Genomic DNA, 27,951 nt, shown 5'->3' with positions numbered 1-27,951 from the left:
CACATAATATATTTTTTTAAATAAATATTTTATATTTAATTATGACAACAAAATATAATACCGTTTACACCAATTATTATAATTATTTAATAATTAAAAATTATATAATATGAAAATATAACAATTTATACTTAAAACAACACATAAACCATAACCATTATAACTATTAAACCAAATTAAAAAACGTGCGGCTTGTGAATGTTTATTTTGATATTCTAGATATAAGGTCATTCCACGCTTTATTTAATTGAATTTGAGTACATTTATAGCTCCATAATGTGGAAAATAAAATATTAGCACTTTCTAAATACTCGCTATTTGATGGCTGAGAATTAATTCGCTTAAGGGCTTCTTCTTCACTTAGGTTGTTGCGGTTTTGTAATCTAACAATGGCCTAAATAAAATATATTTTTTTACTTAGTACAAATATTATTATTTTGTATGAAAGTTATTTTATTAAACATGACTTACTTCAGTAGGTGGTACTATTGTTACCCATACTTCATGACAACTATTTTGCCAGTTAGCAGTTAAAAGAACTGCAGCTTCTAAAACAAATATGTCATAGTTCTTGGTTGATCGAATAACATTTTTTATCCTTTCTAGGATAAGTGGCCACATTATATTGTTTAATTTATTCAGTTGGTCCTGAAAAAGTCAGAATACTATTGTACTGGTAACAACAAATATTTGTACATTTTATATTTACTTTGTTACTAAAAACTATGGAACCTAATTTTTTTCTGTCTACTTCTTTATTAGCAGTCAATATTTCCACACCAAATGTCTCTATGATTGGTTGATAGGCAGGTTGATTTATATCATACAGTCCATGAGCTTGAGAATCAGCATTAATAATAAAAGCTCCTTTCTCTTTCAACAAATTTGCAATGGACGATTTTCCGCTTGCAATTCCACCAGTTAATCCAATAATGTAAGGATGTGGTTCTAAATCATTTTTTGGCTAAATAATATTTCAACACAATAGTCTAAATTAGTGAAATACTATAGTGATTTATTAAATAATTTCAAAAATAAAATACTTGGGGCGGTTTGATAAGTGTACCCAGCATTCTCATACGATAATTACTCGAACTTATTTTATTTTCTTCTTCTTCACAGCAATCAATTAAAGTTTTATTTTCCTTTAATAATGGTACAGGTATTATATCAAGAGGTTTTAATCCAACATTAATTCTGTTTTCATTAATCATTTCACCACCTTTAGTTGTTTCTTCACTTACAACAATCATCTAAATTGACAATAAATTATTAAAACCAAATTTTTTTAAATAAAAATGAATTAACTTATAACCTGAAATGTAGAATCATGAATTGTAGGACCATAAATATCATAAATCGGAAGAACATCATACTCCAATGTCGGGTCAATGTCTTTCAAAAATCCTTTGACATTTTTTATTCTAATCTCACACGGCTCAATTAACTCCCAAAGCTTTTTAGCTATAAAACACATTATTAAATTTATAGTTTAAACCAATTAGTATGTGTTTTTATAGTTATAGTAAGTGTTAAGTTTCAATTATATTTGTCAACTTACACTTTAGCATCGAAGTATCAGTAACACCAACTGTTAACTTTTTTGTACATTTTAGGGCTGCTGTACTTAACAGTATTTTATGACCTTTGTGTAGTCTATCAAATGTTCCACCCAAAACCACGTTTTCATATAAATTACTATCTAATTTATCATACGCGTTACTCGTTTCAGTTTCAAAAAAATCATTATCCTCAGCAGTTTGTACAGGTACCGTTTTATAGTCAGGAGCTTTGTTGTTTAATAATGATACCAAAGTTGCTATTTGTTCGGACTGAATATGTTTCTCATAGTAAATAATATCAACGGGTCGTTTAGTAGCAATCCCATATTTAACTGTACCTTTGAGACCACATAAAAGTACTCGTACATCGATATTCAGTGGATTCAAATTTTCATATGCGTTTACTAACATGAACTTATTTCGAATATTCTTTTTATCTTGTATGGGACTGAGAAAAAAATGCACATACAAAGTGTTTTGAATATCCCGCTGAATTTGTGGAAATAATCGAAGCAAACGAAGAGGATTTGAACATATTAATAATCCAGTCTTAGCCATAAGTAATAATATTCAACAAATTTATATTTAATTAGTATTATTTATTGTAAATCTAAAAGTGTAAACATGATAGACATTTATTTTTTTGTTGTATAATATTGAATTATTATTTATTGTAATTAAACAATAATCACGGAAGGTCGGCTGAGTGCAGCTGTAAGCAATAATGCTGATAACATTAACCGGGGGTTTCCAAAGTGCTTATAGGATAGCCTAAGCCACGGCTATAGATAAACAGGGTACTCGACGGCGTATGTTTTTTATTGAGTTACAGATATAGCCACATGACGATGTCACAAGTCGCAACTCACAACTCAAATATTCCTAATTATATTTTCAATTTTTGAAATTTGTAAGGGTAACTGGGTAGTGAGTAAGAAAAATATATTTCAGTGAGGACTGAGGTGCTTTTGTTATCGTACTTAATTGTCATACCGGCATCTATTGGTATAAATAGTAAACTCTTCATTCTTATCTTATATTATGATCATTATTATAATACCACCATGGAAAAGAGATTACATAGAATACCACAGAATAGATAATACTAGGACCGACAGCTACGGCGGTTACATTTTATAACAGAAATTCGTTATCACAATACAAAACCATAAGCATAAAGCAGCTTGGATTGCAAGCTTAATACCTACTGGCTACTCGTGCTCATGTTCAAATAACGAATGTTTTTTAATTTTTATATTTATTTAAGACTTGAATAAAAAATCAAACGAATTGACAATGACTGGTTTTGGTTTCAATGCACCAGCATCAACCAGCTTTGGATTTGGAATGAATACTCAAACTACGTCCAGTCCATTTGGTAAAATATGTGTTATATGCAGGGTCGTATTCAGCTTTGCCGGGCCCTGGGAAAACTAAATCTTCAGGGCCCATTTTATTTTATTTTGCAAATTTACTTCACTAGACACCCTTTTATTGCCATATCATAGTGTTTTTTTTACGCTGGTTACGAACTTGAAGTCAGAAATTGGGGGACTCCTCTAGTTTAAAAGTTACTGCTTCACGGCGTTGTTGGCACTCACCGCACCCATCGTCAACCTATTATATGAGGAAAACTTTAATGTTTAAGTATCTATAACTTTTTAACTAGAAGAGTTTGCCTAATTCTGACTTGATATTTGTAAAAAAACACTTAAATATGGAAAAAAGAGTGTCTGGTAGAGTAAATTTATGCCATAAAATTCTTTATTTTTATTTAATTCATTATTATAAGGTTAATAACAGATCTAAGCCAGGCATATTTCCTATATTTTTTACCTATAATCAAGTATGTGGAAGCAGTGAGAAAAACAGTTCTCCCCCCCCTCCAATAACATTATTAATGGAAAAGATGATAGACCAAAAATTATTGCTCAACTCTACTTTGACAGAAATATTTTTGTTTTTGATATTATATCAAATTAACTACTTTTTAAGTTTCAGTAAATACATAGTTGTTATTCCATGTTATGAATTTATAAAAACATATTTCTTTAAATGTTTTATATAGGCTTTGGAGGTACAACAACATCTACTGCTGCTCCTTCATTTGGATTCGGTGCACCTACATCAGCAGGTCCTACTTCTACACCTTCTTTTGGGTTTGGAACAGTAACTACTAGTGCTACACCATCTTTTGGATTTGGATCCAGTACAAATACAACACCAGCATTTGGAGGATTTGGTTCATCCACTGTGCCAGCCACTCAATCTCAGTCAATCTTTTCAGGTCTAGGACAATCCCAACCAGTTGCATCGATTGGTAAGAATAATTATAATGAATCTGTTACTGCAGAATAGTATAATTTTTGCAGTATGATTATTGTGCTTTATTATATCTATTTTCTACAGCCCCTTCTTTCGGAGGATTCGGGGCATCATTTGGAGCAAAACCTTTCGGTACTACTACATCATTTGCACTTGGTCAACCATCTGCATCTACTCAAGGTATAATTATTTTTCTTATTTACTAACTACATGTGATATAAATAATGTAATTATTATTAATAAATGTTTTTTTTTATGTCAGGGATTAGTAATCAACTGTTGCATCAGCACCAGCAACAGCAACCAACTTCAAACACTAATGATATAGTAATAAATTCTATTGTAAATTGTAAATTATTTGGTGATGAAAGAGATCAAATTATTTGTAAGCTTAATTTGTTACAAGCTTGTTGGGGTACAGGAAAAGGTAATTATACTAAAATACATAAATATTTTTGAAGATATATAATATACTATTTTGTTTCAGGTTATTATGCACTAAATAATACTCCACCTGTTGAGTATACTCCTCAAAATCCACTTTGTCGTTTTAAAGCAATTACTTACAGTGTGAAACCAACATCGTCAAGCCGAGATGCTCTTGTAACTATTATAATAAATAAAAAAATGGATGACATAAGGTACTTTGTTTATAAATATTATTAGGCAATGCCATCGTTACAATTTCCATGGTCTTTGGCAATTTTTATTTTTGTGAGGGGTTTATAGAACAATTTTTTCCTCATATGCTAAATACTATAATTGCAACTAAAAAAAAAAAAAATAACACTATGATTAAGGTTTAAATCTGCCCCCTTTGAATAAAATATAATCAATCAAATGGTTGCGTTAATATTAAAAAAAAATGTTTGGTTTTAAAATCGCCCATCTGATAAAAATATTTTAAAAGTTTTGGACCAGTTTTTAATGGGTGTTAACTACATTGGGCATTTTTAATTAGATGTTAATTGTTTTCTCTGGGAAAAGCTGATTAGGTAATCCTACACATTGGAGTAATAATATTAATGGAATTAAAATGTAATTTTTAAAATAGAAAATGACTGCAAGATTAATTTTCAACGAATAAAATCAATTATTCTAAAAAGCATTGTTATATGTTTTAAACATGTATCTTAATAATTAAACATTTATAAAAAAAAATTAGGGGCTTTAAAGTTTTATTTAGAGTTTTTTTTTTTTATTAAAGCACCATTTAACATTTTGACCACCCTATTTATTATATATATTATTGTTTTTAATAAAAAAAACTAAAATAATTAATTTACTGTTTATTATTAGAAAACAAGAAGTGCAACTTACATCAAATTTATTTGCTATTTTTGGAAGTAAACCAAATTTAAGTGTACATTTAGACACTTTAAAATGGTATACCGAGACAAAATCTATGGCATTGATATACGTCGAAGAGAAACTAGAAAATGGTACTTTTTATTCAATTTTTTTGCTATTAACAATTTACAATATATATGAGATATTATAATAATGTGATTTAATAATAAACCAATTCTATTAGGGTAGTTGCATCAAAATGTATACTATTTGTAATGTAATAATAATATGTAATATAGGTCATACAAAAAGGATTACAAATAACGATCTAGTGAACTACTTAATGCAACCATCACCTAAGCAACAATTAACGACTATGGGCGTAGAAAATGTATTTCCATATGCAGGGTTTACTGAAGAGAATTTACGGGATTATTATGAACATCCTCCTGCTGGTTTGTTTAGCTATTTTAGCTATAAATTTTTAGTAATTATTTTTTATTTATCATATAGGTATTGATTTAAGAGTATGGAAACAAGCCCAAGCTGACAACCCAAATCCCGCAGTGTTTATCCCTGTACCAATTGTGGGATTTTCAGAACTATGTTGGAAGTATAAATGTCATAGTGAACAAGTGAATGTACATAAATTGGCACTTAATAGTATCTCTGATCGACTGAGCGAACTAGCTAGGAAGAAGACACGAGTGGAATCAAAGCTTGATCAATATATGGATAAAATGGACCAATTAACACATAGAATTGTCAAAGTATTGGTTGGACAAATGGTGATACTAAATGCTGGCATGGCTCTCAGACCAGAAGAAGAAACCATTAAAAACCAATTAGAAGTTTTATATAATGATATTAATTCGCCATTAAGATTCCAAGTGCGAGCTTTATTTATTAAATTAAATAATTATAAACCATTATTAAAATTAGAAAGTGTTCAGTATCTAATTGCAGTTATCATTTTGTAGGGAAAACTGACTGAGATAGCCACTCTTGTTCGATTGAAGAACTCAGAACTATCAGAAGATTCAAAAAATAATACTGGTTACATACCACAAGTAGCTGAAGAAATTAAAAATGTAAGTTTAAAGATCAATAATAATAATATTATTATATAATAACTATTGTGTGGGTTTTGTTGTAAAGATTCTTTTGTTCTTGATTTATTGTAAAAAGCTTTATTGAAAAAAACATTTTTTTCACGTTTGAGAATAACTTGTTACCAATGTTTAAATGGGATTTTTGTACTTTGCAAGTTGGGATATAAATTTAGTGAACTTTATATGAATTGTATACACAATACTCAAATAGAATAGTTATTTCTTTTATAAAATTACTTAATACTTTTTTTATTGTGATCAAGATTTTTATCTTACAAAAATTTAATTAATTAATTTGTTTTTGATTACCTATAAGATTTATAATAAGGAATGCCCATATTGCATTGAATTTATATAATATATACACGTCCCAATAAGAGTTCTAGTCCTTACCTACCACTTATGACACAGTCTTCCAGCAGCTGAGCGTTGTCAATACCTCTTACATATTTCTATAACTTTGCTCAATAATGAATTAATTATTTTTTAGTTTTTGGAATTACAACAGAGAATGATAACAGAAATGCAAACGGTTGTCACAGAAGATATTAATTCAATAAAACTGATGAAAGAAACATTAAGTAATGTAAAATAAATTATAATATAATCAAACAAGTTCAATTTAATGTAAATAAAATCAAAGCCATTGTTTGTATTTAATATTTATACTATTTATTTTAAATAGAAAATTATTGTAATTAGGTAAGTAATATAACAGTAAATTATAGATAGGCTTTCCTCTCTACCCCTCCTACATTGAGCCCTTTATTATCTACTGAGGTGAATTTAGTCCATGAAACCCAAGGCTTTGAATTAAAGTTTTGTAATATAATTATTTTCAATGTGGCTAAATTTTATGGAGCAATAAAAAATTAATACAGTAATTTCTGAGTCTATCCGGCTAGGAAAACTTATCTGATGAACCTAGACTAGTTTGATTTGAAAGAAGTGGTCATGTTTGTGCTTAAATCAAAGTGAAGCCTATCTCACTTACCATAATGGAAGGGTATGTGGATATTGACAAACAATAAAACTATACCGAACACATTTTCTTACATTGTGAAACAAAGAATAAGATAAAAGAAATTCTTCGGGTGTTTAAAATGTTTCTATTAAGTTTAAAGTTATGACACAACATGCTGCATTACTGTATAATTAAACAAAACAAACAAATATTTAAAAACAGAAAAAAAAATTGATACCATTTAATATACTTAAATACATCAATATATTATGTCAAATAATTATTTCCATGGACTTAAGACTATAATATAAATTTACTACATTTTAATGTTATACTTAGTAAATTACTATAAATTAGTATAATTTATAGTATTTGTTCATCTTATTATTTAATATTTTAATTTTTAAGAAATCATAAATCGTGATTACAGAAAAATATTTAATGATAAATAACTTATATAATATCATGAATTTCATATTATGTTGACTATTCTGTATATTATGTGTTTAAAATGTAGATAACCTTGAATTTAGATTGTTATTTATAATGACGAATAGATAATATTTGACCTGTTAAATTATCATTTTAATGACGTTTGACGCTGTGGCACTAGAACTGTCGGGGACGAGGGATTTATTATCGTTCTAATAGATTGAACATACTAGATCGTCTTATAATTTTTTTAATTAGTTTATAAATATACTATATAATGTGAACATTTCATGAAATTTTATTTTTGTCTTGTAAAATAATTAAATAAAACAAATTAAATATTTCACACTACCATACATTTTTTCTATAAAACTTGTATTTAGCAATATTGAAAATATTTCTTTTGCTATAATATTTTTTATTACAATATATTAAGGAAAAAAAACGGTGTACTTATATTACACTTAATTGAACGTATTACGTAAAAGTTAAATCACTTAATGTGTTATGATTTATGTGCCACAGTGAATAGTGATTTGCGATTGCACGTTGAGAATGATAATACTGTTATCTTTTAAGTTGGCGGGATACCTATTTATTATGAAAGGCAGTAGGGCCAAATAGTTAAATTAAAAAATAAATAAAAATCTAATATTTCATTTGAAATGTTTCACATGAAATATTTCAGAATTCAAACACTATATATATTTAATTTTTAAATAAAATTTGGAAATTATTGAATTCCGAAATTAAAAAAATGCCTGACATCAAAAAACTTTATGACAAACTTCAAAGTTTGCAAAATCTTACCGCACCAGTAGATCAATAGGTATAATGGGAAAAAGAAATTAGTAACTTTAATGTTGCGCGTGAGATAGGCAGACGAGAAATTCCGCTTTTAATCCTCTAATGTTAAATTTCCCATTATTATTTTTTTATTCACTCAGACAATTGTTATTATTGACATTGTTAGCATACTATTATAAATTGTACCTTATCTTTGCAAATCGTTGGTCATTTTGATATGAGGGGCTATAAAAAAACCGAAAATATTTTGTACAACCATAATTTTACCGAAAATTATTATAGCCGAAAAATAATAATTCCGAAAATATTTTATTCAAACAATTTTTAAGCCGAAACATATGTTAACCGAAAAAAATTTAGCAGAACAATATTTACAGCGAAAATAATGTTGCCGACACTTCTGTGCCGTATTCATTGTGTTTGCGCAGGCGCTGAGTAACTCGTTTTGGTTCTGCGCATGCGCGTTATTTTACCGTCCGTTGTCGACACACAGTACCCACTACCCTTCGTAGGTCGTGGTCGGCGGTACGTTTGGATTTTTAACATGTGAAAAACTTAAAACAAGTTAAAAATCCAAAAAGGAATGTTAATAGACACGAACATTAAGTAAGGTGAACAATGATATTGTTTACGTTTTTTTTATCAAATTCTAAAAAACGTGTGACGCCCGAAATAATATTTTATTTTTATTTGCGTTACGTTGCCTATGGTTAGGTTATTTATGGTGGGCGAGAGTCTTTCAACTAATCGGGATATAAAAAAACAAAAACATCTCGATATTTTCGTTTATTGAAAATGCTCTGGAAACAAATCTACTTTATCGGACACCTTTTTTTTCGTTATTTTTTTTTTTTAATCTGTAGTATTTTGCATGCTGATTACGAATATGTAAAAATTTTGCCCGCTCACACTTAGTTTGAATGTTGCAGACTTAAAGTTCACCGATATCGACAAGTGTCTAGGAATTGTTGTAAAATAACCTTATTTTCACAGTAAATAGAGTTCTTAATCTGTGCTTAAGCGTTTTTAAATTTTCAATAATTAATTTCACTAAATGTCAAATTTGGTGAATTTAGCATTAAATCACCGTATGTATTCGCGCAAATCCTGTTATTATATTACGAATTACAGGGCAGTAGCGTCTTATTAAGATTAATTTTCACGGTTCTTTTTTACTTTTAGAAATATAGAAATCTATCAAACTATTTCGCTTGTGTGTTTTTCCAGTAGCTGTTCTAAATCAATTCAAAACTTACACGTACCATCCTCTCAGCTCTGTATCAAAGCTACAATATGAAAACTTTTTTTGGTGTTTAATTATTATATATTGCCAGGTAGGTAATTTATTTAAGTATTAATAACAAATGACAGCTCTGTTCGGTTTGTTAATACCAATAAAATATATTACAATTTTTGTATTGAAGACATTTTCAGTGTTGAGTGTTAAGGGGATGGGTTTTAACTACAAATTACTAATAATTAAAAATATCATGTTGCATAATTTTATTTATGAATATAAATAATATTTATAATTATAGGTAAATATACATTTGTATTTATTATAAAATTAGTCACTAGTTATCATTGCAACTGTCAACTTATTTATCCTCTTCATCCATACATAACTTTTTTTCTTAGATTTTTCGTTTGCAAAAGTTCGGATAATATCTTCGAAGTCAAATGATTTTAAAAATTCACTCTCGATGCTCAAGGCCCTAAAAAAATTGTTCTGTAACTGCTATTACTGTGATCTCCACTCTAGCTCTTGGTTTGATACCAAATTAATCATGAAATTTCTATTCAATAGTTGGTCCAGAAATAGAGGATTTTATTAAATATTTATTAAGATATTTTCATTAAAAATGATGTATTATATTATGTAGTATGACAATTAAATCGATAGCAATAATTAATATTTCATAATATAAAATATTGGCTAAACTGTTACGAACTATGCCCTCCGAGCACATCCGTGATTGCCCTTCTGAAGTACTTGATCTCGTGAGATCTATTATTTTTAAATAATCTAACCAAAACGGGCTTTTTTATGAATTTAGAGGGATTAATTGTTTAATAAGCCGACTCAATGTTATATGCCAGTGGATACAAACTAATAAGGCAAGTAAGCCTATGTTTTATAATAATAACATAATTATTGTTATATAGAATTTCTGTAACAGTCCGCCGCCCACAATCAATTATTAAGTAATGGCTATCAGTCTTTTACAACTTATATAAATAGTGTTAATTAAATTAAAAAACAATGTTTTGCAATATCAGTTATAGGTATTAGGTATATAGTTTATCACATAATGATTAATAAACTGATAAGAAAAATATGTGTCGGCTAAAGTACGTTTCTGTCAAAATATTTTCGGAAGATTTATTTTCGGCTAAAATGAGTGTCGGCAAAAATACGGATCGGCTAAAATATTTTTGGGCCGATTTATTTTCGACTTAAATATTTGTCGGCTACAATACTTTTCTGTTAATTTATAGTTTGGTGTAAGTACAGTTCTGTTAGTTTGTGTTTCTGATCATTTATTTTTCAGCAAAAATACGGTTATGCCGATTTATTTTCGGTTTTTTAACGCGCCCCCCTAACTGGGAACTCGTATGCGCTCAAGCAGTAGACCTGGTGACGTCACTAGGTCCCGCCTTCAGCGCAGCCACGTGGGCTCGCTGGAACTACACGGATGCTCCGTCTAGAAGTTGTATAAGGTCAATGTCTACATTATGTTTAGTGAATAATATTCCTTAAAAAAAATATATATTTTATGGTTTCATCCAGACGTGACCACCAGCAAATTTCCGCGGCTGATAAGCTGTTGACATTACTTGTTAGTTATATCATGTCTAAGGTTAATTTATAATATTGATTAAATACAATTAATATATTTAATAATATATAATAAAATATAGATATAATATAGTTATTAATTAATGTTTATATCATGCTACGAAGTGTTTATGCAAAGTGCGCGCGAGCGGCGACTTTTGGCCTTCGATAGTGGAGGTAACCGCTTACCGCGATAACTGGGTACCAATGCTACCTACAAAATATGCCAACCTAAACAACGACGAATGTACATGGGGGGGAAAGTAAAATGGCCTCGGCGGTCAACCACAGTAGCTCCGAGATCGCACATACGGAATGGGTACAAGTCGCTACTCCGGAGTCCGGATACACAGCTAACTGATAACCGACATTAGCCGTGCACGCCTCGATGAGAACATAATCATATTATTATAATATAATCAACATTAAAATGCCAAACGACCTACTGAATACTCAATAATTTCATGTAAAACTCCAAACGCCCGTGAAAGTAAAACGGTTAATCAATCGAAACTAATCAAAAGTTTTGATTAACATGAACACATCAATAACACAGTAGACACGCACATCATGGTCTTAACATTTTTTATTCCATAACGATTGTCATGTGCTAATATTGTTATTTTTTATTAAATGTTGACAACAGTAAAAGTACATTTGCAGTAGTTTTTAGACGGTCGCGACTTGAGTGTTTTCATTAATTAGTTGGCCAAGTTTTTATTATCACTTTTTTTTTTAACAAGTGAACCGGGTTTTTGAATCACACAAGTACTGAGGTAAGACAATTGTTTTATTTTTATTATTACTATAATCATGTGTCATATCAGTATGCGTTCATAAACAGTATTATTACAATATTATAGGACTGAAATTACCATACTATCATGTTCTTTACTTTTTATTTGTTTCCTATGAATGTTATTGTTGCTAGATATATGCGGCGCGCATCTAGAAACAAAATTCGAGGGGTAGGGGGGTTAAGTTGATCAGAGTAAAAAAAATACTTACACATAATTGTTTTGAAAAATCGAGAAGAAAATCACAGTAATTAAAATAGATGAAATAATAATGTGTTATAATAAGATAATTTTTGTTTTTACAACTTTTCTATGAATTTTTATCTTTTTTTTTTTTTTTTTTAACCGTTTTTATGGAGAAGTCAGTTAGGAATTTACACATTTATTGTAAAATTTACTCAACTTGCTGGTAAAAATATAAGAAAAATTCTTAAATTATGGGCAACATGAAAAAATTCCCTTTTAGATCATAAACTCATTTTAATGACTTTATGTTATTCGAATACACAGATGAATTTTTTTTTCAGAAAGCTTAGATTATTTTACATTAAAATCAGATTTTTAATAATTTTTTTTTGATGGTCGAAGTTAGTATAAAATAACAACAAAAAAAAAATCAGTAAAGAAAAATACTCTATACGACCATGACCAAATTAATAAAAAAAAAATCCAAATAAGTTTCATAAAATTCCCCGGGAGGGATACTCCAAACATACGTTTGTATTTGGCGTTTTGACCCATATATTATATAATTCTGAAAAAAAAAACTGATAACAGAACGAAGCAGTTTCAATCATATAATTTATCTCTAAATTTAAAGTACAAGTCGTTCAGGAAGTAATTATATAATTATATTTAATTGTAATTATATCATATGCTTGCTAATTTTCAATAAATCAAGGTTTTAAAATTTTTTTACAAAATGTATAGGCTTTCTTATCAATAGGGCTCTGGACCAGTGATATGCAAATTCCTGGGAATTTTATTTCCTAGAGTATTCCCAAGACCGAGACTTGATTGGGAATATTATAGTTTTTATAAATATTGTTCATATGTTTCAATGTTTAATTAAACTTACAGTTATAAATTATTTGAATACTAAGAATAGGAAGACTTTGGTAACTCCAAAAATACATTTAATTTATATTAGATATAAATAAGATATTAGATACAAATTCAAGTTATGCACTTAATATCAGTTTTCATGTAAAGATTGACTTTAATAATTACTTTTTTTTTATAGATAGACCGTGCAATTAAATATAAACTAATTTTAAATTAAAAATTCTACTAATATTCATATTTTACTCTATGGATAAATATAGAGTGATTCTTTTCTCATGGACCACTCAGTATCTCATAGGGTTTAATAAGAAATTACATTTTTTTTTTCATATTGTTTTTATACGTATCACATTGTGATCTCAATTTTTCTCAACTTTTTGTTTGATCGCAATCCCAACTTATTTTTTTTACAACTTTTGAATTTTTAATGGTAACATATCCATTTTATTAACTTTTTAAATTGAGAACAGCGTACTATTAATTTTGAGTGGTCGATAACCAGTTTCGGTTAACTATTTGTGAAGTTATTGAAGTTTCAAGCTTAGGACAGAAGAAATGGTGGAGTGTAGTACCTATAATATTTTTATCTGCGTTCATTTCCCAATCGCACTTTTCCCCTATCCTAACTTTTAAACTCTTATAACTTCAAAAATAGTTTTCCAAAGCTGGTTATCAACCCTCAATATTTTTAGTACATTATTCTAAATATAAAAAGTTAATGAAATATATGCGTAACCATTTAAGTTTTAAAAATTGCTATCAAAAAAGTAAGTTGGAAGAGTGGTGAAAACAAAAAAAATTGTGAAAAATATAGATCACATTGTATAAAAAAATCACGAAAAATAAATTACATATCTTATTACCTTAACCCTATGAGATATTGAGTGGCCCATTTTAAAAGAATCACCCTGTATATAAAGTTCTCTATTTTCATAAATCCTTATGCATACCTAATTGTAATCACGTTAGTCAGGTATTTGTAGACAGCACACATTTTTTTGGCATTTCAGTGCTGTCATGCCAAAAGTGACCCAAGTGAAAAATCATATTTAAATATCTTTTTTTATCAAAAAAAAGCATTTAAAGATGTTTTTGCACTTACATCATTTTATCACATAGTCATTTTGACAGGAGGCCATCAATTTATTTTATTTTTTTAATTTTATTAGGTATTAGTACTTTTATTATTTTTTCATTAGCTTACAATCAAGTGAATTTATTTAAAACAGGTAAGTTAACCAAAAAACTATACATCTGATATGTATTTATAAGTGTTGAGTTCATATTTTCACTATTAGATATTAAATCTTACTAAAATGTTTTCAATCTAAACTTTTTTTTTCTGTTGTACCACAATGTCAATAAGACATTAGACTTGAGTAAATTTTTTTAGTCGTTTACAAGTATTTTTAGACCTCAAGTCTAAAAATTACGCTAAGACAATATAAATTTAAAAAAATGTCCACTCCTTAGGAAGGTTAAATACATTTTCCTGGTTATTGATTATCATTCAGTAAAGACGTTTATACCAAATAAGTTGAAATATTTGGAAACCAGTTAATTGCTTTTGAGTGGTATAGAGACAATAAAAATCTTATTTTGGCTTTTTAAAAATTCAGGTTGTCCTGCTGTGTCCTTAACAAATTAGATAGGCTGTCTACTAATTTTTTTTTATTTGTACAGTTAAAGGGTCCATTGGCACAACACTTAAAAGCAAATTTTTTAAACATATTTTTCTATTTTAATTTTGTAAAACTTGTTTTTTACCATACTATCCTGTAAATCAAAAACTTGTAATATATATAAATTAAAAAAAATTTCTGATGTTTTTGGATAAACTTTTTATACATTATATGATGGAATACTTTCGAATCCGTGCTTTTAGTTTTTAGCTGTTAAGTGATTTGCCCCTGGATCCTACAATTATTATAGATTAATAATTTTATACTTACAGTACTATATAAGATTAAGCGTTAAAAAAGTTTGATCCTTCCTTTTTAAATGGAGATAAACACACAAAAACTGATTTAACTTGAAAAAATAAAAAATATATAATTGTGTGTGTATGTATATATATATATATATTTATTTATATTTATTAAGTGTTGTTTTTAATAGAATTATCTTATATTTTTCAGATCCCAATTAAGTTATTGTAATTGCAACATTGTTCTGCACTATTACTAGCAAGAAGTGGGATCCAGTAGCTGTAAGTAATCTGTCAAAATAACCCTTAAATAAATCATTAAGAAACAGTTTATCGTTTTATTTTGAATTAAACAGTTATATTTAATATTATATTAATTATTTTGCTGAGAAAAAAAAAAATGTTATTAAATTAGGCTACACTTTTGACTGGGAATGAATAGATATGCCCCCAGTAGTAGAAAAAAAACATAGTACAACTAGTAAAGGAATATTGAATCGCAAGTCTAAAGAAAAAAAGAACAAACGCAAATTAAAACATAAAGAACACAAAAGAAATAGCGGTTCATCATCAAATAAACCTTTAGTTGAATATTCAGATGTAAGTTCCGAAGAGCTTAGCAGTCCTGAAGCAGGTGAAATACATAGTGATGTTGAGGAGAGTGCAGTTGCACGACAGCAAAAATCTATAAATGACATAATTGTTCAAAATATACATATAACTAAAAAAAATTCGCCTAAATCCTTATTAGAAACCTGTTCTGTATTAAATAATCAATGGGAACAGGATTCATTGCCTGATGAATCTTCAGTGTTAACAAACTTTACCAAAAGTAATGGTGTTACAGATATAATGTCGTCTCCTAAGCAAAAACGACTAAAACACAAAAAATCTAAAAAACTAAGTAAAAAATTCACTAGCCCTTGTTCTAAGAAGAAAAAAAAGAAGAAAGAGATCAAAGAAATAACTGATTCGTCCAACTTTGGTAATAGTAGTTTCTTAAAGCTTCCTGTTCTGCCTGAATTAAAATTTTCCAAAAACAATGGGGATACTTTGGTTGAGTCTTGTAGTATTGTACATCCCCCCAATGAGGAATCACATACTCCACCATTAGCACAGTCAGCTTGCATAGCTGTTTCCAAAGTTGAACCAACCCACAATGAAGATGCAAAACATATCAAGCACCTTAGAAAAGAAGAAGAAAAAAGGTAACACATTATCTGTCAGGCTTATGTTAACAAAAATATATAAATAACTTTGTAACATTGGTTTTAAAGTATAATTCTATTTTATAGTGTGGGTCTTGTAGGTTACGATAAATATTTGTGATTTAGTTGGTTGGTCTTTAACCTCGATTCAATTTTTACAACTGTATTATTAAATTATTATTGCCTCTTTCTTTTTTAAGTTGGATGAAGAGCCCATCATTATTAAATATAGAAACAAGAAAAGAGTATAGTCGTACCCCTGAACCTCCAGATGGTCGATACAGTTATAGTTCAAGGAGTACTCCAAAACATCACAGCCGGTTTGTATTTATAAAGTATTTTTTGATTAGTTATTAAATACTTTTTTTTTAATTTTTAGTGACCATAAAAGACGAATGGACGATTATAATGATAGATGCGACAGCGATGGGTTAAAACACAGTAAAAATAAAGCTCGTGATAAATATGAAAGGAGTAGAACTCGAAAAAAGAAAACTGATAAAGCTAGATCACCTGGTCACAGTCATAGGTAAATAATAAATTTCATTTACTTGTATTTATGATGACGGGTTGCATGAATGTTTATAAAAAATTTTAATCAATCAATAGACAATTTTTTTTGTTTTTGAATAGCTTTTGTTGTTAATAAACATATTACAACTCAATGATTATAAGTAATTATGGTCTAATTATATCTTATTATTATTTATTATATAAGAAATATGTTAATGTTGCCCTATTTAAGTATACATATACATTTAATAATGATACTAGATTAAGAGAGAGTTTATAACGGAGAGTGAATTGTAAATATTTAGAAGATGACTTGTTTTAAGCGTATTACAAAGCAATAAGTGTAGACAGTGAATTACAAATTATTATAAGGTAAATATGGTATTATTTTTAGAAATTTAAGATGCTAATGGAGAAACATTATAAAAAAAGAATATTAACTGATGTGTGTCTAAATGTTAAAAATTTTTGTGCAACCTAAAATAAGCTTAGTAGTTGTTTGTAATTATATACTTTCTTGGATTAAAATAATACAATACATTTGTATGAAATTATTTTTACTTTAAATCAAATTAATATGGTCATAACTAAAATATACTAATAAGTAGTAACAGTCTACTTAACAATTCTCAAGTCTCAACTATTATACATGGTTACTAATTTTTCATGTTACTTATAACAAGGAAATGTAATGTAAAATGTAACATGAAATTTAAATAACTCTTTTTTACATTTTAAAATTATCAAATTAATTGCATTGATGTGATTAAATTGCAAAGCCAATCTGGTGGAAGAAATAAAATAACTAGGATAATTGTAGTAATAGGCATAGTTTAAAGTTTGAAATGTTCAGAGAGTTCAGGAAATTGGAATGAGAATTCCATAAAAGTATTAATACTTAAGAAGGAGAACACATCAAAATATTTTGCCAATATTACAAATTGCAGGATTGTTACTGAAATACTATGCACTGGAAAGAATTGTTTTAACTATTTTTTTTAGCTAAAAGCAAATTGTGGTAAAAGAATAACTTGTTTGTGGTTTAACTGTTATTTAATTATACTCATTTATAATATGGTAACAAAAATGAAAACTTTTATGTTCTTCTTACTTGTTACAGATTATCAAGAAGTCCCATACGAGGAGATCGGCGCCATCATGAGCATTTAAGGAGTTCAAAGCTATCACGTTCTCGATCACATTCACCTCACATAAGACATGATCATAATGATTACCACTCGCCGAAACATTGCCAAAAATCTCCAGCTCGTATCCATTTAAAATCTTCATCTAAACATACGTCCTATCCATCAATATTATCCCCTCATCATAATTCCTCTGCATCCTCTCCACACAGGTCTCGGTCATCGAGGAAACCTTCAAATCGTTCCAGTTCAAAGTACTTTAGATCGCCAACTAAAAATGTCCGTAGTCGCAGTCGTTCACTTACTCCAAATAAGGAGTCTAGAAATAGAAACTCAGATAGTGACTCGCTTGAAAATTATTCATCCGCTTCCAAAGGAAAAAGATTGAATAAAAGTCCTTCCAAGCAATTTAAGCCAAAAATAAAAATGAGTGAAACAAGTCTGTTTGCTGAATTAGTAAAAGATCGAAAAAGGCAAGAATTGGTTATGAAACGTTTAACACAAATAAGTAACAAGACTGGTGATGATGTTGAAGTAGTAGAAATTCATGATGATTCGGAAACCGAACAAAAAGACAGTGAGATTTATAATTTAAACTCAAAGTCATGTAAAAGTAATGGAAATGATGATATTGATTCAAGTGTGCTGGGCAATGTATCAGAAAATACAGTGCAACCCAGCAACTCTGAACCAGAAATAACTTCTGTAAAAACAAATAATATTCCAACTTCCAAGGATCCAAATAATGTTATTTTTAGCCCTACAGTAGAAAATAAAGAGAATGGAGTACAACAGTCACAAGAATCAATTTCATCAAATTCGTCAAAGTTATCACCACTAGATAAAAATATAACTGTACAAAATGATAACTTGGATATATTAAAGGTGCCAATGCCACCTATAGCTGATTTACAAAATCACGTGTCTCCAGATTCTGAGATTAAATTTTCAAGAAAAAGTATCAAGGACTTACCTTTACCACCTGGTAATTATATTAAAATATATTTATTAAACATTATTTTTTTTGACAATGTATTATCTTACGCAGAATAGTAAAAATGCCTTTGCATATGATTCAGAATGCAAATGCAGTAATATTAATTATAATTGATGTTTTTCTCGAGTGTTTTAGCTATTTTTATGATAAGACATTTTGTGTTTGGTGCTCTAATGTCAGTCTGTTTCCAGACATAAACATGAAAATCAAATGTACTTATTACTGTTTTTTTTAGGGTCTGTTCCCGAACCAAAGATGGAGGGAAAAGCACCGTTAATACCAGAAATGACACCCAATACTCATCCGTTACCAGGATTCGAACAAAGTGTCGTTAAAAGGTCAATTATGTTAGGCTTAGGCACTGGATTCCCACAAAGTTTTTCTTTTACTTCAAATTCCAATCGACCAATTCGCCCTATAGATCCAAATATTAAGATTAAAAGACCAAAAGTGTTACATCGAAGACGAGGTACAAAATCTGCTGCTGCTAATAGCCCTATTGATTGGGGTGAACAATGTGTTGACATGTTTGAAGTCATAAATCAGATTGGTGAAGGTACTTATGGTCAAGTTTATAAGGCTAAAGATAAAGCTACAGGTAATATAACAGTCTTTTGAAAATTGTATGTTATAAGATATATTTTTAGTATTACATAAGTGTTAACCCTTAAATTGGGGCAATGTGGTCGAGTAGACTGACGTGGCAATGCTTATATTTGAAGTTAAGTCGCTAATCATATATCTTGCCGGGCGGGGCTAATTGTCTAGTGAAAAAAATGGCCACCTCTGAGCGTAGATGGTGACGAGAAACCACCACATCTTAAATCTTCCTCAAGTCACAACTCTTAGTTGTTTACCAATAGAAGTTTTTTGATTACTTTAGGTGTTTTAGTTGCTTTAAAAAAAGTACGTCTAGAAAATGAAAAGGAAGGATTCCCTATAACAGCTGTGCGTGAAATTAAAATTCTACGTCAACTAAATCACAAAAATATTGTTAACCTCAGAGAAATAGTTACTGACAAGCAAGATGCTTTAGATTTCAAAAAGGTGAGTACAAACATTTTTTCTTATTGTTTGAGTATGTAATTAAATAAATTTGTTTTTTAAATTTAGGATAGAGGTTCATTTTATTTAGTTTTTGAGTACATGGATCATGATTTAATGGGCTTACTAGAGTCGGGAATGGTAGATTTTAATGAGACACATAATGCCAGTATTATGCGCCAGTTACTAGAGGGCCTAAATTATTGTCATCGTAGAAATTTTCTACACAGAGACATTAAGTGCAGCAACATCTTAATGAACAACAAGTACACATTTTAACATTATACTATTGATTTTATTATAAATAGATTGGTTAACCTAATATTATTGTCATAAATATCTCAGTCTTTTATTTACCCTGCTTGAATGTTTGGTGCTGCTGTTTTTAACAATAAAATGGCCAATCTGTTTAATAGGAAATCAATGTTTACACATTTCATATATACTCTGTTCAAAATAAGAAACGACTTCGGCGGCTACCTGAAAACCAGTATTTTACGTGGCTTTCAGATAGCCGCCGAGCTCGTTTCTCATTTTAAACCGAGTTAGTATAGTATATTTGTAGGCATAGATTAGGGCAGTGGCCTAACCCCATTATAATAATTTATTGATGCTGAACCTCCCATGTGTCTATTTGCTACCAAATATTTATGTCTCCCTTCTCAATGATATTTTTCATGATCTTTGCCTATGAATATGTATTTATATATAAATAAGCATAGTTTATATTTGTTTGTTTTGTTTTAGAGGTGAAGTGAAACTTGCAGATTTTGGACTGGCTAGATTGTATAATGCTCAAGATAGACAACGACCATACACCAATAAAGTTATAACACTATGGTATCGACCTCCCGAGTTACTGCTTGGAGAAGAAAGGTATGGTACATCCATTGATGTTTGGTCTTGTGGATGTATATTAGGTGAATTGTTCTTAAAAAAACCATTATTTCAAGTATGTAATAAACTTATATTTATTATTTCTGAGCTAGTTTAATGATGAAACAAACTAATTTTTTCTAGGCTAATGAAGAAATGATGCAATTAGAAACTATATCACGACTTTGTGGAAGTCCAACTCCGGCTGTATGGCCTACAGTAATTAACTTGCCCTTCTGGCATTCCTTGAAAGCAAAAAAAGTACATCGTCGACGTTTACGCGAGGAATTTACATTTATGAATGATGGAGCATTAGATTTATTAGACAGTATGCTAGAGTTAGATCCTAGTAAGAGAATTACTGCTGACAAAGCTTTAAAATGCAGTTGGCTAAAGAACGTACAACCAGAAAAGTGAGTGTAAATTCGTCTTATTATATACTGCTCTAATAATTGGCACAGAACTAATTTTTAATTATTGTTTCCTACATTATTATCAACACCAAATGCAAACACCCACTATTTATGATCTAAAATTAATTTCTACAATTTTTTTTAATTCAAATTAACGGGTAATGAAATAGAATTTTTTAGTACACACCAAACAATTTTACTACTTCACAAATGTATAAATTACTTTTTTTTAATAATATTTTAGATTGCGAATTTGTAGATCAAGAGGGTGTCTATACTTGAAAGGTCAACACCCTCTCGCTCTCAATACGACACTAAATATTTTAGTTTAAACTTACACTTGTGTTTTTCCTTAAGAGGATGCTATACCGCCTATTTCCAAAGAGTAAAGTATAGGCAATTTTTTTTAGAAAAAATTTTTATTTTGAATTTGAACTATAGTGTAAATTTATTTATTAATACAGTGATGAGGATTCTTCATCAATTATCATATTTTTTGTCAGATTATCACAGTCATTTCTATTGGATAAATTACAATTTTTTCTTTATCAAAAAATGCTTTGTTTGGGACAAGTATGTGAGGCCAGCATTAATGGTAGATTTACAACAATTTCACAATTTATAGAGAAGAACTTTATCTACGGGGTAGCGTTTTTATTTTGAACTTGATATTTTTTTATAAACAAATGAAAAAATGTAAAAAATGTATCTTCACGAAGGAATAATTTTGATTGTGCTAAAATTAAAAAAAAAACTAAAAACGCTACTCCACGGATAAAGTTCTTTTTTATCCATTGCAAAAAAAATTATATGATTACTGTGAATACTGCCCTCACATTCCTGTCCCTCCCAAAAACATTTGATACAATATGTTTTTTATCAACTTTATGTTTCATTCTTGTTTTAATTTTGTACAACTTTAGAATGGATGTTGTGGCAGCACTACCAACTTGGCAGGATTGTCATGAACTATGGAGTAAGAAAAGGAAAAGGGATCAAAGGGTACGAGAAAATCAACCAAAAAATAATGAAACTGGTGAATCGGTACCAGGGTTAGTATAAAATCAACATCTACTTAGTTAATTAATAATACAAGCTATTATATTATTATGGGATTTAATTTATTAACAACAAAATAATATACATTTTCTTCTATTTTAGAGTTCCTTCTGATCAGCAAAATAATGGAAACAATTCTGCTGAAGGCACCAAACCAAATTCTGAAAATAATAACTATAACGAAGTTGAAAATGATATTGCATTAGCAGCAATAGTTAGCAATACTAACATTGAATGTAACAAACTTGATAGTGACGATGTTGAAAAACCAAAAAATTCTAATGCAGAAATTGATGAGGTATTTAATCTGTAACTTAGATTATCTTAATTTAATCTAGTTGTCAAGTAAAAATCTTACTGGGAAAAAGTAATCATATGTTAATATAGTGAATAATGTACAGTATCATTAAGGCTGCATTCTTTATTCATTAATATTATAAGTTATTAATTTTGTTATTTGTTTTAATTTTATTTTTAATCGAGTATAGTTTTTAATTTAATACTCATCGTTAAAATAGCTGACTAGAATACTATGTTCAATTGGATTAATTTTTTTCCGATATCTGTATAATAAGTGCATGTACTAATATCTGACATTTATTATTATTATATGTCGGAAGCAATTCATGCAATACTAAAATCTTGCCTTAGTGATGTTTTTGAAGTTTACACTATTCTATTGTAAAGTCATTAAATTACTTGCATACAAACTAATTAATCCATAAGTGTTAATTACCTATTTATAGCATTGCTTTCACAATAATTTGTTATTCAACTGTACAATGTACATAATATTATATGATGGTGGTCAAGTAAAATGTGGTATTAGCGCTACATATTTAAAAAAAAAAATGTACTGCACTTTAAATAGTATAGCTTAAATATAGTGTAAGGCTTAGAGTTAGGTTTCGTGCAGCAAAATTACCTGTTATTAATTTTAAAGAAGACAACTTGATCTGTATTAGTTGAGAGACATTTTCGAATTTATTATTTGTAACATAGTTATGATAAAACGTATCAGACATTTCATTTTATTAAGCTCCCCTAGTATTGGTTAAAAAAAGAACAGCTTAATGTAGACACAGCATAGTGGGGTTGGACCAGTCATGGTATGAATGAATTATGTCTGAAAGTTAAATTATATACAATTGGGACCTAAGATGGTAAACATATTATTGCCAAATAACCAAAAAAAAAAAAACATTGTATATTTGACAGTTAAATATACAAGCCAGTTAAATTTAGAGCTATGTATTTTGAACACCATCGACGGTTTTTGTAACATACGTTTTTTTATATAAAGCTGTTCCAAAAGCGTCTTTCAAATTATTGACAAACCCCTGGCTATAGCATATAGGTCAGGGGCTTATATTTCATATAATTTTAAATATTATTTTGATATATCTTGTAACCTGGTTAAAAATTAAGTTTCCCCTATTATTTATGTAAACTGTTCACCACTGTGATAACTTCGGATTTAAGGTCCATAAAATATTCTGTACTAAAATGATATTTTACTAACTAATATAAATGTTTTTCCGAACTTCATTTGTTATTTGTACCAAAGAAAATAACTGTAAAACCAAATTAGCTTATAACTTTTTTTTTTAATGTAAAATTATTATCAAATTTTCAATTCTTTTTTCTAGAGAGTATAGTCTGGTTTTTTTCCAGAACTTTATCTGAACCTCTCTGATTGTCTAAGTACCTATGACCAAATGCCAAGAGCGATTTGGTTAGCCGAAAGATCTAATGTGCGCTATCTAACTGCGAGCAGCGATACTTATGCCTATATCAGTTTACCTCTGTGTTGTAACTAAAATTAAACAATTGATCTTAATTAATAAGAATATAAATCAATAAGTTATTTTTATAACACTAAATCTGTTTGTAATAGATGATTATGGCCTAACTCTAATCCATTTATTCTTAGTATTTGAAGTAGTACATATATATAATAAAGTATGATACATTCCGTTTGTGTCAAAAAGTGTTTATATAAAGGCATGTACTAATATCTGACTTACATAATTATTAATTGTATGTTGGAAGCAAACCATGCTAAATAAATAATTGGTTGTGATGGCAAATTTATTGGACATTATAAATGTCTACTTTTCATCAAACCTACAGTAAATTTATAAAAATAAATTACCCAAGTAGAACTGTTTAAAAAAAAATTTTTTTCTAAAGCTTTACCCTTTTAATCTATGGTAGCCTACTTACTAAAATAAGAACTCTCTAAAATTTCAGATCTCTAACTCAACTCTTAAGATTAATTTGATTAACATTTTTTGCATTTGATTAAAACTTCAAAACTAGTCAACATTTTTTTGATTTGAAAAAAGGTACCTTTACCTAAAATATGACACTTGAACAATAGTTTTTATGATATTTTGTGATTTTTTTTAGCAAGGTATCAGGTTATCAGTTTTATTAATTTCAGTGGGCTGTTACTTGATAAAAATAATATTTATCATAAAATAATTAGTGATTTTATAGTCTCATTTTTCAGGTTAAATATATTTTTTTTAATTGTAAATATTTTGATTAGTTTTCTAGTTAATTGTTTTGTCAGCTCTTATAATATAATCGATATTTAAATTAAACATTCTTTTTTTTTCAGGTGACTAGTACTACTTTAGATATAGTTGAAGACCTCAATCTTACTCCGCCAATTAACAATGAGTTCAGCTCTTGTGTGAACTCATTTTTACCACCTACTGAACGATTTTAGGTCATTAAATACAAGTGTTTTGATTCTTAATTATTATAATACTTTATTCAATGTAGTTTATCTTAATTGAATAATATTCTACTTCAAAGTTATTCGGTGAATATATAATTTATATGGGTAATGACTAACCATGTATTTTTTATTAATCTTGATTATGTTTATAACTTTGACTTAAGTTAAATTCAAATTTAATTATTTTTATATTTTTTGTTCTGTGAACTTAATTACAATTATATAATATTTGTAAATCGATTTTCTTCTGATTTTAAGAGCATATATTTTTTTATTATATAAATATATGTTTGACATATTGTCTAGATGGGCACTTGTTTGTCGATGTTATAATACTATTACTCGGTGTTTATACATACTTGTATTTTACTTTAAAAAAGAAGCCCATTCTTACTTTGTAAATGAGATAAGTAATTTTATTTTTTTATTTCCAAGAAACGAACCCCAAATTGTATTGTACTAAACATAAATTTAAAAATGATATGTAAATACGCGCTTAAAACTGTCTTTAAACAGACAATCGATTATCAGGGTACAAAGTACAAACAATAGTTCAACAGTAATTTCAACTTAGTGCGGTTTTTAATCTATGTTTCTCTATGGAATTTTTAGACTGTCTAGAACTATTTAAATTTGTTGGAAACCTTGTCGTGTATTGTTTAAATTTGATATTGTACAATTTGTAAGTATTCATGTTTAAGTTAAGGACAAAAACAATGTTGTAAGTATGACTTGGCTGTAAAACGGAAATCATTCATTATTTTTGTTAAAATAGGTATTATATTTATTCGTATATTGTATTGTACAACAGAGTTTTGTCTTTGTCACGTGACGTCTAAATAGTTGTTAAGATAATTTTTCGGAGGATAATGTAATGTGTTTATGAACAAGAAGTTGTTTTATGTATGCTATTGTGTATATTTGACACTGTAATTATATTTTACCATAATAATACAATAATTAAAACAACGTAAAAATAGTGACAAACAAACAATATTCAAATAATGTGTGTGAATTAAGTTTTTTTAATTGTTACACCACGGTATAGAAGAAGAAAATCTTCTATACCGTGGTTGTATATTATGATATCAGATGTATTTATGTATAATATTTACATTTTACATGTATGTTTAATGTTATATAATGTTTAGCATATATATTCTTCTCATTATTATTTTTAAACAAACTAAACGTGTATATGTGATAAAATAATAATTGTTTGAAACAAATGTACTTAAACCGAACATGTATAACGTTGTTCACTATGTTTTTTTTTTTTTAATTAATAATCTTTATTTTATTGTGATATTGTTTCTATATTATTATTTAATCATACATACGCGAGGGCTAGATTCCTGAGCAGGTAGTGATATTTTAGAGTAGTTACCACTTTCTAGAAATTAATTCCTAGAGAGTGGTTTCCCTTTTTCGTTTTCAGCCATAAGGATTAAAAAAACTATAAATTCACAAAAACGATACAAATTTGTAAATACCTATTTGTCAAACAAGTATATATATTGGTCAACCTGACAAACTCGATGGGTCAGAGAAGTCAGTTTTTTAGTAACTATAAGAGTGAAAAAATAACATTTATATTTAATACATTTTTGACGTTTTTGTTAGTTGAGAATACTACCGAGTGAAGTTTTTGACAGATTGCTTGAAAAATGTATAATAATTCCAAATAACAAATAAAAATATTAAAAAAAACTAAATATTACTTTTTTTTCTGAAAAACGTGGTTTGCACTAAATAAATGATAGTTTTTTCCTTAATAAAAACAAATTTGACAACAAATTTTTGAAAACCACAGTTAAGTCTAATTTTTAGACCTTAAGCTCTAAAGGCTTTTAGTATAAGGTGAAAAACTAAATATGAAAACGTATCTACCCTTCATAAAAAGGTTGCCAGCGTACTTTTCAATGCTATATAGAATACAATGTATATACATAGAATGTTTTGGCAATAATAGTAATATTGCTTCACTGTAAACCTGTAGTACTGTATCTAAAGAAAAACCCACTCCAGTTGGGAAGTAATTAGACTATTTTATTAAAGGGAAGTGGTAATTTTTTCGTTATTGACTTTCAGGTCTATTATTCAACAATAGACATGCTACATGAAGACATTTATCTAGCAGTTTAAAAGATGTCATAGGTCACCGCGCTTCTCAACAGAGAAATTAGAACATTTTTCTTCCTAACATACACTCTACAAAAATGATAAAAATGACCAATTGGTTTAAATCAATTCAAAAAAAAAAATGTTGATAACTTTGTTACAAAAATTATTTTTGTAGGAATCAAAATCTGGTACTAAGGTACCATATGGTAAGATATGTGTCGATGAAAGTTGCATGTACACTGTACACCTAAGTATGATTGAAAATATCCCAATTACATAATATTGTGATATCTTTCATATAAACAAATGATTCCAGTAACTAATTATCGTAGAACGAAACTAAAACACATGTAAATGTTTTAATATTAGTTTTTTTGAACAAATATACTATTATATAATCCAAATTTGTAAATGATTTGGTACAAATAAATAATTATACATTATATATATATTGTGACATTAGGAAAGAAGAAGTTTTATTTATGTTAACATAATTATTAATTAAAAAAGCACGAGAAAAAAAATGATTGAAATAAATAAATAAATAATAGTATACAGAAATTATAAATTTTAAAATTAATAAAATAAAACATTTTTCCTCAAAAATATTTAGGTAATATCTAGTGATTTAAAGAGTTATTACTATATCATAAAGTAAATGCTTTAAAAATATAACTTATTAAAAGTAAACAAGTCTAATATT

The 27,951-nt window shown here is 28.3% G+C and overlaps 3 protein-coding genes across 4 annotated transcripts; 2 read left to right on the top strand and 1 right to left on the bottom strand.

The window, feature by feature from the left end:
* Positions 1–48: 48 nt before the first annotated feature.
* LOC126844396 (bifunctional coenzyme A synthase-like) lies at positions 49–2,236 on the bottom strand. The gene is made up of 6 exons (XM_050582557.1): positions 1,562–2,236; positions 1,316–1,464; positions 1,044–1,253; positions 710–964; positions 472–648; positions 49–394 (listed from the first exon to the last, which is right to left on the bottom strand). The coding sequence occupies exons 1-6, from the start codon at positions 2,118–2,120 to the stop codon at positions 203–205; spliced, it is 1,542 nt and encodes a 513-aa protein (XP_050438514.1). The 5' UTR covers positions 2,121–2,236; the 3' UTR covers positions 49–202.
* Positions 2,237–2,706: 470 nt separating this feature from the next.
* On the top strand, positions 2,707–7,173 carry LOC126844307 (probable nucleoporin Nup54). Its single transcript, XM_050582417.1, has 10 exons — positions 2,707–2,940; positions 3,631–3,882; positions 3,972–4,067; positions 4,150–4,314; positions 4,375–4,528; positions 5,187–5,329; positions 5,477–5,632; positions 5,691–6,067; positions 6,158–6,268; positions 6,780–7,173. Exons 1-10 carry the CDS (start codon positions 2,859–2,861, stop codon positions 6,882–6,884), a joined length of 1,641 nt encoding a protein of 546 aa, XP_050438374.1. The 5' UTR covers positions 2,707–2,858; the 3' UTR covers positions 6,885–7,173.
* A 4,440-nt stretch (positions 7,174–11,613) lies between these two features.
* Positions 11,614–26,237, top strand: LOC126844855 (cyclin-dependent kinase 12-like). Of its 2 annotated transcripts, XM_050583284.1 has the most exons (14): positions 11,614–12,107; positions 15,332–15,402; positions 15,536–16,328; positions 16,529–16,648; positions 16,708–16,857; positions 17,962–18,971; positions 19,219–19,581; positions 19,867–20,030; positions 20,097–20,293; positions 20,775–20,979; positions 21,048–21,316; positions 22,240–22,368; positions 22,478–22,673; positions 25,002–26,237. In XM_050583284.1, the coding sequence occupies exons 3-14, from the start codon at positions 15,565–15,567 to the stop codon at positions 25,110–25,112; spliced, it is 3,678 nt and encodes a 1,225-aa protein (XP_050439241.1). In that variant the 5' UTR covers positions 11,614–12,107; positions 15,332–15,402; positions 15,536–15,564; the 3' UTR covers positions 25,113–26,237. The 2 variants fall into 2 exon arrangements, with proteins under 2 accessions (XP_050439241.1, XP_050439240.1); XM_050583283.1 differs by having other exon boundaries at positions 15,332–16,328.
* The last annotated feature ends 1,714 nt before the right edge of the window (positions 26,238–27,951 follow it).

This window comes from Adelges cooleyi, unplaced genomic scaffold (genome assembly GCF_023614345.1).
Source record: "Adelges cooleyi isolate 19-005CV unplaced genomic scaffold, UGA_ACOO_1.1 ACOO_flye_CR_arks_rails_tigmint_CR_PRNA_651, whole genome shotgun sequence".
Taxonomy (NCBI): domain Eukaryota; kingdom Metazoa; phylum Arthropoda; class Insecta; order Hemiptera; family Adelgidae; genus Adelges; species Adelges cooleyi.
Note: the sequence above shows the minus strand (reverse complement) of the source record. Positions and strands in the feature narration are given on the sequence as shown.